Source organism: Brachyhypopomus gauderio, chromosome 8, assembly GCF_052324685.1.
Source record: "Brachyhypopomus gauderio isolate BG-103 chromosome 8, BGAUD_0.2, whole genome shotgun sequence".
NCBI lineage: Eukaryota > Metazoa > Chordata > Actinopteri > Gymnotiformes > Hypopomidae > Brachyhypopomus > Brachyhypopomus gauderio.
The window spans coordinates 7,393,015-7,405,731 of NC_135218.1; the positions used below are offsets into that span (position 1 = coordinate 7,393,015).

The following is a 12,717-nucleotide window of genomic DNA, read 5'->3' on the forward strand; positions in this document are numbered from 1 at the left end:
TACACACACACACACACACACACACACACACACACACACACACACACACACACACACACACACACACACACACACTAACAGTCAGATATTTCCCCCACTGACCCTCTGGAGTTGCTAATAGACATTTGTCCTTTCAGGGACATAAAAAAGAGGATTCCAGGTGGACTGAAAGAAAAAAAGAAAGAGAGAGGGATGCGAGGTCACTGCCCTTTTGTCCAGGGGAGGACAGGAGGTGAAGAGGGGATAATAAAGACGCCCCCTGCTGTGGATCTGGGATGAGGAGAAGGAGGAGGAGAAGAAAGAGGAGGAGGTGAGTTGACGCGCACAGCAACACACTTCAAACTGTTGAGTTCACACATATCAAAGCTCCATCACACCATCACTGTCCAGGCCGTTCAGCGCCCAGTGATCCCGAAGTCCTGCGTCTCCCTCGTGTTCGGGACACTCTTATCACTCGAGTGTGTGTGTGTGTGTGTGTATGTGAGTGCAGTGTCTGGTGCTGTATGTCATCCATGAGGTGTCCAGAAGTGAAGGAGACTAGTGAGCTAAGGAATCTGGGCACCAAATGGTCAAATACACACACACACACACACACACACACACACACACACACACACACACACACACACACACACACACACACACGCACACGCACACACACACACACACACACACTTATACACGTAGGGTGGGGTGCACCCCACATGGGGTTTGAACGTGTGTGCGCATGTGTGTGTGTGTGGGTGAGTGTGTGCATGTGTGTGTGTGTGTGGGTGAGTGTGTGCATGTGTGTGTGTGTGGGTGAGTGTGTGCATGTGTGTGTCTGGCAGGGGTTCAGAGAGAGAGCACAGGGAGGAGTCTACCCAACAGCATATTAAGCATCAGTTAATTACATGCCAACAAAGAGAAGCTTTCACTTGAATGGGAAAACAAGACAAGAAAAGAGAAGTCATTATTCTCACCTTGCTTTTCTGCATGTGAAAACCTCAGTTCCTACTTTCTCATTTGCATATGTATCACCAAGCTCAGCACTGTGTATTCTGGCTTAGGTTAAAGCCCGTTCTGAGCCTGGTTAACCATCTGCACTCTTTCTTTAGAGTTTAACTGCATCACACAGTGATCAACAATGAATGGGTTTTCACCAGTCCCTAAAATGAGATGCTAAATTGCATCTTTTTAAATAATTTTCAGATCGTCTTGGAGAAGGTACCCTAAATTGGGTTTTGGAATGTTTAGAAAAGATAGATTAAAACATACTGAATGATACTAAAAGATAATTTGGTAGAAAATAAGAGCATTTTCATCAGTGGATTTATCAGTGTCGTGGATTTAGTTGAACAGCAGATAGAGGAAAAGGAGAGAGAGGGAGAGAGAATGAGGAGAGAGAGAGAGATGGAGGGAATGAGAGAAAGAGGGAGAGAAAGCATGAGATAGGGAGAGAGAGGGAGAGAGATGGAGGGAATGAGAGAAAGGGAGAGAGAAAACATGAGAGAGAGAGGGAGGGAGATTGAGGGAATGAGAGAAAGAAGGAGAGAAAGCATGAGAGAGAGGGAGAGTCAGCAATGTAGCTGTACCATAGTTCAGCTTTTGGCTTCTAGTACTACACACACAGGCAGTGTGACCTCAAGGGTACAGAGGGTCTGTCACCACACACACACACACACACACACACACACACACACACACACACACACACACACACACACACACACACACACACACACACACACATTCAGTAAGGCATTCGGTCCAGGAAAATCTTTTGATCTTATATCGAGAGGAGGGAACATTTAAAAGGAAATTGTGAAACAAATTATGTCACATGACGTGCAGCTAAAGCAGAAGGGAATGTGTGCAAAACTTTGCATTTCTTCATTTGCCCAGGGGCTTGCCCAAAACTGTCACGTCCAGACTTACAGTTAGTGCCATCTAGTGTTCTCTCAGGATGTTCCTTATTTATTTATTTTTTTGGACGCTTTATCACGCTATTAGATGTATGTACAGTATGTAGTATGTATGTATGTATGTATGTAAGTGATTCTGTTTTTGAGTAAGCTTATCTGATGTGTTGTTTTGTTGTAGCATTTTTATTAAGAGATGTGTGGCAACACAACACAGGTTACTTCCATCACAGGCTGTGTTTATTAATAAAAGGGTAAAATATAGTACCTTTACTCTTATATAAAAATGTAGAAAATGGTATGGGAAAAATATATCACTTGGTTTCCTGTAAATAGATGTAACAACTGCTAAATCCATAAATTTGCATTACTAATGCTTTTGCCAGCAAAATTAATAGACTGTGATAGAAAAACACACAGAGAAATGCAAAACCCAGGCAAAATAATAAAAAACGACATTCTGTAATGCAGCTCTATGGAGGCATGTTCACATAACTCTGGTGGTTACTGGTGGTATGACAGCGTGCGCACACACGCTGCTCAGTGCCCGTCATCTTTGGTACGCCGTTGATGTCTGTGCTTAAACACTAGGGGGCGCCCCTCTTTAATACTTATTACAGATTCAGGAAAAGAGTTCTTCACACTCTTGTGAACACTAACACAAGGAAAGTGTGCAAATGCAAAGGATGTAAGGGCCTTTAGCTTTTCAACTGGATATTGCTTGAATGCAAGACCATATACCATACTGGCAGAAACTAGCTGTTGTGTTTTCAGCTCAGTGCTGCGGTCAGTGCAGTGCTTGTAGTCTAGCTTGTATGATACAGAGAAGACTTGATGTATGAACTGATGATGAACACACACTCTAAAGACCAACAGCAGTAATATTAATCTGGTTAAGATGGTTTCATTCAGGTAAGCTGCTTCTGACAGTGTGCAGCACTGATTACTGAAATCCAAAATGAATCATCAGACTGGTTAATCGTGAGTTTGTCTTTAAACGATTTACAGACATGAGACGACCAATGGTGTTTTGATAAACCAAAAAGTAACTGTTGTATCAGATCATATTCAGCTTATAGTATTCAGATCTTTAAACAAGGGAAAACATTTAAAGAGTAGTAACTCAGTGCCGTTTGACAGAAGATACATGTTTGAAAAGAAACGAAAAGGAAAAAAAAAATCCATTCAAGTCAAATTCTGCATGCCACTGAATTTAAATTTCGTTCTTTCTGTCGTGAATAATGAACCATTAAGGCTGTGAATACTGCACTGGACACCGGCATCACGATTGCTGTTTGATATAAACTTCAGAGTTTTGTGCCTTGTGTAATTCACCTGTCTGACTGTTTCTATTTCTAGATGATAAGTCTTTATTGTACCTGTAAGAAGTCATAAGCCTTAACAGCAAAAGGCACTTAAGTCCTGCTTATAGTATTTGAGAGAGTCGCTTGGCTTTTAGAGTATCTAATGAAATGTGCTCTCTCTAATGCTTTTGCTACCTCAGCTATTTCATAAAGCAAACGATAGTTTTTTTTCCTTGTATCATTGTCTCAATTTACAGTTCATAGCTGATTTAAAGGTATAAGATATTTACATTTCCCAGTGCCACTCTGGCCACTGGAGTCTCCCTTTTATCTCTTTGATGAAACCCAAGGTAATGTTTAGGAAACAAACAAAACCAACAATCTGACACAACAGAGAAATCGAAAGTGTTGGATCCTGTGGAGAAGCGGTTTCGTTTCATCCTTAAAGACCAGCCCAGTCTAGTGCGGTTCACTGCACACAGTGAGAGGCGGGAGGTCCACGGGACTCTTCGTTTGTACTCAGGGTCATTCGTCAGGAGTCCAATTCGTCAACCAGTTGTCAATATCACCAGAAGAGTGGCCCACAGATTATGAACTGTTACGACAGTGTGTTCAGATACTTGTTTTCCCCAGCCAGGGACGTCAACATGGAGGTCATGTCTCCAATGGCCATGTTAGAGAGACCAGAGGGGAGGGAGATGGAGTTCTGGGGAGTGGTAAGACGGGAGGAGGACTGGGAGGAAGACGGTTGGTGTACCAGGGTGGAGTTTACTGGGCTGTAGGAAGAAGGGTCCGGGTCGTCAATGATGGAAGCAAAGTCAATCTGAGCGTTCTCCAAGTCCAGGTTCTCCAGGGTGTTGGACATAGGAGCAGACTCAGCGAAGGCTAGTGAGGCAGCTTTTGTGGAAGGTTCTGGAAGGTGCTGAGTCATGCAAAGTTGATCCTGGGGATCCAGAGACTTGTTCATGTTCTGGTGCATGTGGATCTGACCTGAGTAGTAGAAATTATCTGTGTGCTGTTGCTGGACCGGCGGTAACCGCACGGCTCTCCTCGGACTGCCAGCGGAGTGGCCCGGGCTCAGGTGAGGTGGGCTTCCCAGGAACGTACCACTGGCCTGCTGGGAAAGACTGTTCTGGCGACTCAGTGGCTTTTGACCCTGAGGTGGATGGGGCGCCACGTCGTGGCCGTAACAGGAACCCTGCATGCCGACCATCTGTTCCTTTACCGGCACTGAATTAGATACCAGACTGTGCGCCGGGGGACTCATGACGTTCTGATTTGCGTAGCCCTGGAAATTGTTGTGATAGAGGTTTGGGCCAGTGTGCTGATCTTGCTGAATCATGAGCGTCTGAGGTCCCATCCCCACACCGCCTGGCTTCCCAGAGCGACTGCCGCTTGCGACCTGCTGGTCTTGCTGCTGCTCCCACAGCAATGCCTGCTGGGATTGCACGTAATTTCGCACCATCCTTTCTTTCACCTGCAGCATCGGCGTCTGGGACCTGCGGCCCTCGCCCAGCGCAGGGCCGGCACACCCGAGGCTCAGACCTCCGCCGGCGGGGAACGGTCCAGCCTGGCTGTGATGTTGACCGTGATCGGCTTGAGTCTTGACCTGACCGTGATGGAAGTCGCAACTGGGGTTGGAGGACTTGCCCATCAGACTCTGTTCTTGTGTTTGTGGTAAGTATCCTTGCTGGCACAGCTCCATGGTGTTGGGCTGGTGGTGCTGTTGGTGAGGCTTGGCGTTCTGACAGGCACTGGATCCTCCCATAGACGGATGGAACTGTTCTGGTTTGATAGTGACTCTCTGGTGGTTGTGGTCGGCGTTCGGATCGTACAGACTTTGAAGGTACTGCTGAGATTGCATTCCTGTATCTTGGAACACGCCAGCTTGTACGCCCATATGAGGGCTGTGATGCTGGTTGTTCTGTCCCCAGGGACCTGGTCCCTCGTTGGCCATAGCGGGGTAGTGTGACCCCGAGGGACTGAGCTGACAGGTGCTCATGCTGTATTCGGCTTGCTGGAGGAGCGTGTTTGCCATGTCGTTTTGCCCCATCGCTCCTCCTCCACCCACATCTACACGCTGACCCTGATACTGCCCGTGAATGTGAGATTGGTAGGAAGGTTCTAGGCACCCCATGCCCTCATGTCCAGGGGAGAGTTGGTTTCCTGCGTGGGTGTGGTGCTGAGACTGGTAGCCCATGTAGGCCTGGTCTTGACCTTGCATCGTTCTGACCTGCCCTCTGCCCTCTGCCCCCTGAGCCTCCATGGCCATGGCCTCCATCATCACGTTCTCAGTGATGCTCGGTGGCCGTGGTGAGTAGATGTGCCGGGTGAGGTTGGCGTCGGAACCGCAGTGCTGCAAAGCGTTGCGACGCGACATGTTACTCAAGCTGCTGAAGCGTTGCACCCTGGGAAGGCTTTGCAGTTCACCTCCGGAGCGCACCGGATCACTGGCGCGCCGTGCGTTGTTGCCAGGCGCCTGGTGCGGATAGATCACCCCGGTGCCGTACTCCGTGTTGGCGCTGTGTCTCCTAGCGCCGCCCTGGTGTAGGAACGGTGGCAGCGGCTGCCCCTCAAACTCAGTCAGAAAACCCCGTCTGGCGGGCGTGGCAGGCTGCTCCATATTCGGTAGAGGCGTCGGCGGTGGGCCGCCAGTCGCCGCTGCGTATTTAGCCTTCAAACTATACTGCTGCGCTGGGGTGAGTGCGGGAAGACCTGGCAACCCGCTGACGCCCTGGCACAGTCCGGTCCTGCGGCCATTCTCCGGCGATAAAGGATCCGCCACGTCGTTTCCCATGTGAGACTGGCAGTGCCCGCCGGTGCCCACCTGAGACACCTCGCTGGACCGTCGGCTGGACAGGTAAGGGGAGGCCATGGAGGAGCGGCGGCTGACCGTGTAGGCCGAGCTCAGGCTACTGGTGCCGCTTCCGCGCCGGTCGTTGGGCGGGCAAGGCACACCCATCCCGCCTACAACGCCTCCACCCAGCTCGGGCGTGGAGAGCTCCATCACGCGACGGTTAGAAAGCAAGGGCGATGGTCCACAAATGCCAATCATCTCACCTGATGAGAAGAGAAGGGAAATGTGGGTTCAGACACCATTAAGGGCCTGATCAAGCCAACCTGGGACCTCGTTTTGTGTACAACATTATAATACAGTGCTAGTACCTGAAAGTGCTGGTAGCTTATTCGCTACACCTCTGCCTGGCGGCGTCTGCCTGCGTATCTGCTTCAGTTTATCAATCTTCAGGTTCTCCAGGCGCTTCAGGGCTTGTGCAGACATGCCCATGCCGCCACACCCAACACCTCCGTTAGACTCGGCCGTCCCGGTGCCTCCTCCGTCCTCCAGTGCCGTCAGGTCCTCCAGACTACCTGCTGCATTCAGGTTCATCTCCACACCACTGTCGTTGTTGTTGGCGCTCCCTAGTGGAGAGCGCTCGCTACTGCAAGATGACTGGCCGCCAGGACTTGGCTGGGACTTCTATTGGACAACGAAGGACAAAAAATTTAATTGACTAGCAGCCAGATAATGAATTGTCACAAAAACAATTCACATAACTATTAAAAAAAAGGGAAAGCATAGGTGTAGGACTACATGTATCACAGGAAGAAATGAATCTCTCACCAGTAAATTCTCCGGCGCGAGCAATTTGCAATCCTCTCTCGTCCTTTCCTCTTTCTCGACTAGCAGTTCTGTGCTTTGACCAGCAGGGGTCAGGGCAGAGCCAGGAGGTCTGGGCCCGGTGTCCCCGCGGTGTTTCTTTGTGATGTGAGCCTCCGGCCCATGAACCGTTTTTACATGCTTGCGCAGCGAGCTCGGGTCTGTGTAACGCTTTGTACACCCAGGAATCTTGCAGACGTAGGGTTTCTGCGGAATAGCGGCACGTGTGTTTCGTTAATGTAGAGTGCAATTGTGTGTCTGAGCTTGGAGGTCAGCGCGGCTGTGTGTTCGGCGTACCTCGTTGGAGTGTGTTCTGTTCTGGTGCTTGGCGCGGTCGGAGGCATTGGAGAAGGCCTTATTGCATCCTTCATGTTCACACACGTACGGTTTCTCGCCGGTATGTGAGCGCAGGTGTGTTTTCAGGTTCTCCAGACGTGAGTACGCCTTGTTGCACCCCTCAAACTTAACACACACATAAACAGACACGGTCAAGATTAATGCAGCAGTTACAAGAGGCATCACTGCATGTACACACACTCACACACACACACACACACACACACACACACACACACACACTCACACACACTCACACACACACACGCACGTAAACCACGCCCAAACCCCACACCCATACACTTACAGTGCACTTGTGAGGTTTCTCGCCGGTGTGTCTGCGCATGTGCACCACAAGCATGTACTGAGCTTTAAAAGGTCTCTGCTCACGTGAGCAGTCCTTCCAATGGCAGACAAACTCTTTCTTCTCACCGTGGATGTGCTCATTGTTGATGTGCTAGAGGAAAGCAAGCAGATGTATCAGTTGGTGCGTTGGAAAGACAACGACAGGACGATAAACAGGACGGTTATGTGGATCCCGCGTTATGTCCCACTTTCGTCCCGACTTACGTGCACGAGTTGCTCTTGGGTGTCGAACTCTTTGCTGCAGCTCTCCCAGTGGCAGTTGGTCTCATAGACGGCCTCGGGCTCAGGTTTCTCCTCTTTGTCCAGATCATCTCGCCCCTCCAGGAGACCGTGGAGAGGGTCCTGCAAAATCACACGTTTCATTCTGTAAGCCAATAAAATATGGGCAAGATGCCATAAGTGCTTCGAGCATCTCAAGTATTTCAGTCTTTTAATCGTTCAGTCTCGACCCCGGACACTGCACTAATGGATAATGGAGTCGTCTTCACTTCCTGTCTTGAATTTAATCTAAAGCTGCATTATTGCTTTCAATTAAATATTAATAATAGGAATATATCTGATATCCGAGTCCTTGGCTACTTGACTGTTTAGACACTGAGGTCTGGATGTTATGGATCGGCATCCTAAACATGACTGTGGTAAAGACCTGAAAGGCGAATGTAATTTAAATGCTCCACTGGGAGCCGTATTGATTCCTCTTGAAGTCAGGCATCTATGGCATTTTATGGCAGATTCAAATATACGTCTTTTTGTTGGAGCATCAATGTTTAGGTAACATTTGGTCTGAAAGCTTTTACGAGCAAGAAAACATACATAATAGATTGAGTGCTTCATTTGTACAATTAGATCATTGTGCATCCCTTATGTCAGAACGTCCCAGCTGTCACTGGTACCAGTACAGTACCTGAGTCCCGGTGGAGGACGGACTGGCTACGTCACCCTCAGAATGTTCTTCTAAGCTCTTCACATTAATGCCGTCCATCACGGCACCTAAGACAGGCTCCGTCTTCAGCTAGTAACGAACACACAACTGGTTGAATCCTTCAATGGTCCATGATACTGTAAAATACAGAGAGAGCACAAGAGTTGCCTTACCAGTCCTTGTTTTGGTGGGGCATGTAGGCGGGGCGTATGGGGGGGCAGGCGGGTCGCGGGACCATGGCAAGGGGCAGGGGGGTGACCCAGTGGTGTCCCGTACATGGTTCCTGGAGGCCTGGATTGGTAGTTCATTGAGTTCGAGTATCCCATCGATGGACTGCAGTTGTGAAGAAGGAAAAGGTTAACCTGACTAGACATGAACCACTCGTGATCTTTTCAAATATTGAACATTTGATATTTTTCGCTGCGTTTCTGGAGCAGCACATTGGGCTAAGCTTAAACTGACGTTCCCCGATGCAACGGTACTTCCATTCGAGCGTTCTTTCCCCGTGCTCTTTCTCGCTCGCTCTCGCCACGTGGATTATCGTTTGCGGTTAGGTCGGAAGGGCCTGCCGTTTACCTCATGGCCCCCACAGACAGGTGCCCGTACGAGCTCGCGCTGTTCTGGCCGCAGCGGGCGTTAACAAACGCCACCAGGGAGTTCGGGGAGGTGCGGATGACCGTCTGAAGGTCCACGCTGGCGTCCGACAGGGGAGAGATGGACAGCGCACGCTTCTTGCTCAGCTTCAGGACCGACCGAGGAGTGGAGAAGCGTGAACCTGCGGAGACGGGACACACTTTTTATTTAGTCCCTCTACCATTATGCTTCGGTAACCACCCAAAATACGTATTTTGCCCCTTCTTTGACATGTGCTTAGTTGCCGAAAATTGAACATGAACGAGGCCTGTGGCACACTACGACGCTTTAATTGCATACAGATGTGAGGTGTGACGTAACGTAGACGTGCCGCCCCTCACCATCTCCTGAGCCCATGTGTTCTGCGCCCAACTGGTTGTGAGGGAAACCGTGGTGAGCTGACATCATGTTGCCCTGGCTACAGTAGGGTGTGCCACTGCCTCCTACAAAACAGGAACGCACACATAATAATGACGTGATGAAGCTTTTGCTCCGGGTTCACTGTTTAATGAAGCTGTACGCGTTATTTAAGTGAGCACCCCCTTTCACAAACTCTATGAAAGGGTTCTGTGATTTCAAAGACCCCCAGAATGGAGCCATCTGTTCTGACAGCAGATGCAAAAGCATTCGCACACACACACACACACACACACACACACACACACACACACACACACACACACACACACACACACACACACACTCCACCTTCTTTAACCAAATTTATTCAAAATATGAGTAAGATAGGGCTCTGATGATTTCCATATGTTGCTATACATATGGCCAGTAGAAGGGTATAAGGACCTCTGTCCACTGTTATTTGTCACATGACCAAGCCAGCCAATCCTAGAGGCTCTGCACCATGGCAATCTGAGACAATATGTCTAACAATATGTGTTCGTAGGCTGCGATCAACCTGACCAACATCAGACACTGCTGAGAAGCATTCTCTGGGTACTTTGAGGAATTACAACATTTCCATGATGTCACAAGCGTAAACAATTCTGAAAAAAATAATACAGTCCAATATTTAACCATTTCACATCAAGGGATCAGCAGAGTTGATTATATATCAAAAGTCATATTGCAATTGTAAAACATAGCAATCTATTTTTTGCTTTATATCATGCAGGCTCAGTTGTGATTATCACCTTCAGGTGGGGGCATGTTTCTGTGTCCCAGCATACCATGGGGCGGAGGTCCTTGTGGGGGCCGCATATAAGGATCCATGCAGACTCCGGGAGTGAGTGATGGGTTGTACATTGCTCTGCTGTGTGGCGGCTGGCCACAAGTGGGCGCCACACGCACAGGCGACACCTCACTGTACAGTGACCTTACAGATGGCACCAGACTACAAACACACATTCACATATAAAAATAGTTATTTAAAGTATAGCTCCACATATTTCAATATTAGGGATGTAAACAAAGTTAGGATGAATAACAATATTTAAAATACAATGCAATGCATCCTCATGGCCACTGGTGGGCGCACAGTGCCTTTATGTTGAGAACTGATGGAGTTTGAGAACATGGAAGGGGAATCCCCACATTCTTCTGATTTATGGTCTTCTTTTCTCTCTTTGCATGCGCATGAACTCAGTTTGACATTATCTTTTTGGGGTAAAACGTTTGTATAACTGCAAATCTAAAATAATTGAGACACTTATTGCCTATTACTGCCTACAAATAAACCGAATGTTAACCAAAATGAACGGATTATTATTTTTTTTTACACACAGACCAGAAAAATTCCTCCCCAAATATTAATCATTTTCTTATTTCGTATATGGGAATGTTTGGTCCTAGCACAGAGCATTATGGGTGCCAAGACACCCCCCCCCCCCCCCCACCCCCACCCCGTGCTGAGCTAGAGGGCATGGTTCCTCTCTCTGAGCTCTCTGTGCCTCCTGCTTCTTCTGCAGGCCATGGTCTGTGCACTGTCTGGCCTCGGTCTTTCTCTCTGAACATCGTGTGTATTCCACAGCAGCCTAATCTCCTTCCACTAATCCATCAGGTCCCCTTCCCCCATTTTCTGCTTCCCTTCATGTCCTCTCCTTCTTTCTCTGGATCCCTTCTTTTTTCATGCACTCTTTCTTTCTTCTCCTCTTTATTTTGCCCCTCTTTACTCCTCGGTCACACTAGTGTAGCCCTGTTGTTCTCTGTGGTGAACATTCCTCCTCTCTGTCTCCTTTTACTCTTTCTCTCTCTCTCTCTTTTTCTGTTCCCCCCTGACAGCTGCTTATTACTGAGTGGTCAGGGAGCTGCTACTCTTCGCATGACTGACCAAACACCACTCAGGTTACCCCAGAGAGAGAGAAAGAGAGAGAGAGAGAGAGAGAGAGAGAGAGAGAGAGAGAGAGAGAGAGAGAGAGAGAGACAGAGAGAGGAGCTGACGCTGCCTCAGCCTGGGTGGCATTCTGCATGAGGAGGGTGGAGAGGGGAAGGAGGGAATGAGGGAAGGAGCCAGCGGTCGTCTCTACAGCAGATTCAGAACACAGCCAAAAAAGACTGTAACTGTGACAACCATAACTCCAGTGTTAGCATGCGCTACACTGCTCATAGTGTTTTAACAACCATAACTCCAGTGTTAGCATGCGCTACACTGCTCATAGTGTTGTAACAACCATAACTCCAGTGTTAGCATGCGCTACACTGCTCATAGTGTTTTAACAAACATAACTCCAGTGTTAGTATGCGCTACACTGCTCATGGTGTTGTAACAACCATAACTTCAGTGTTAGTATGCGCTACACTGCTCATAGTGTTGTAACAACCATAACTTCAGTGTTAGTATGCGCTACACTGCTCATGGTGTTGTAACAACCATAACTTCAGTGTTAGTATGCGCTACACTGCTCATAGTGTTGTAACAACTGCAACTCATAGTGTTGTAACAACCATAACTCCAGTGTTAGCATGTGCTACACTGCTCAAAGTGTTGTAATACCCATAACTCCAGTGTTAGCATGCGCTACACCATAGTGTTGTAACAACCATAACTCCAGTGTTAGCATGCGCTACACTGCTCATAGTGTTGTAATACCCATAACTCCAGTGTTAGCATGCGCTACACCATAGTGTTGTAACAACCATAACTCCAGTGTTAGCATGCGCTACACTGCTCATAGTGTTGTAATAACCATAACTCCAGTGTTAGCATGCGCTACACCATAGTGTTGTAACAACCATAACTCCAGTGTTAGCATGTGCTACACTGCTCAAAGTGTTGTAATAACCATAACTCCAGTGTTAGCATGCGCTACACTGCTCAGTGTTGTAACAACAATAACTCCAGTGTTAGCATGCGCTACACTGCTCATAGTGTTGTAACAACCATAACTCCAGTGTTAGCATGCGCTCAGGGCTCTCAAGTCTCACGCATTGAGCGTGTGACACACGCATTTGACCGTCTTCACATGCTCCAAAACTTGAATCCAAATCCAAAACTTGAATGAATCCAAAACTTGAGAGCCCTGCATGCGCTACACTGCTCATAGTGTTGTAACAACCATAACTCCAGTGTTCCTTGTTTTTTGTCAGACCTAGGTGGCAACCCTAGCTACACCATAGTGTTGTAACAACCATAACTCCAGT

General features: G+C 48.1%; 1 protein-coding gene and 1 long non-coding RNA gene across 5 annotated transcripts in view; one reads left to right on the forward strand and one right to left on the reverse strand.

Annotated features, from left to right (window-relative positions):
* Positions 1-12,717, forward strand: part of LOC143521347 (uncharacterized) — a 62,278-nt gene that overhangs the window by 2,360 nt on the left and 47,201 nt on the right. For both annotated transcript variants that reach the window (XR_013132722.1, XR_013132723.1), the window contains exon 2: positions 138-310. This is a non-coding gene — a long non-coding RNA (uncharacterized LOC143521347). The remainder of the gene's footprint in view (positions 1-137; positions 311-12,717) is intronic.
* gli1 (GLI family zinc finger 1) overlaps positions 2,098-12,717 on the reverse strand; it is a 40,396-nt gene continuing 29,776 nt past the window's right edge. For 2 of the 3 annotated variants that reach the window (XM_077014110.1, XM_077014111.1), the window contains exons 3-13: positions 10,272-10,471; positions 9,462-9,563; positions 9,064-9,262; positions 8,661-8,820; positions 8,470-8,577; positions 7,770-7,907; positions 7,507-7,656; positions 7,161-7,325; positions 6,828-7,070; positions 6,371-6,683; positions 2,098-6,265 (exon numbers count right to left, since the gene is read on the reverse strand). In XM_077014110.1, coding sequence (XP_076870225.1) covers positions 3,804-6,265; positions 6,371-6,683; positions 6,828-7,070; positions 7,161-7,325; positions 7,507-7,656; positions 7,770-7,907; positions 8,470-8,577; positions 8,661-8,820; positions 9,064-9,262; positions 9,462-9,563; positions 10,272-10,471 — 4,240 coding nt within the window. In that variant the 3' untranslated portion in view covers positions 2,098-3,803. The remainder of the gene's footprint in view (positions 6,266-6,370; positions 6,684-6,827; positions 7,071-7,160; positions 7,326-7,506; positions 7,657-7,769; positions 7,908-8,469; positions 8,578-8,660; positions 8,821-9,063; positions 9,263-9,461; positions 9,564-10,271; positions 10,472-12,717) is intronic. The other variant, XM_077014112.1, reaches the window with a different exon arrangement.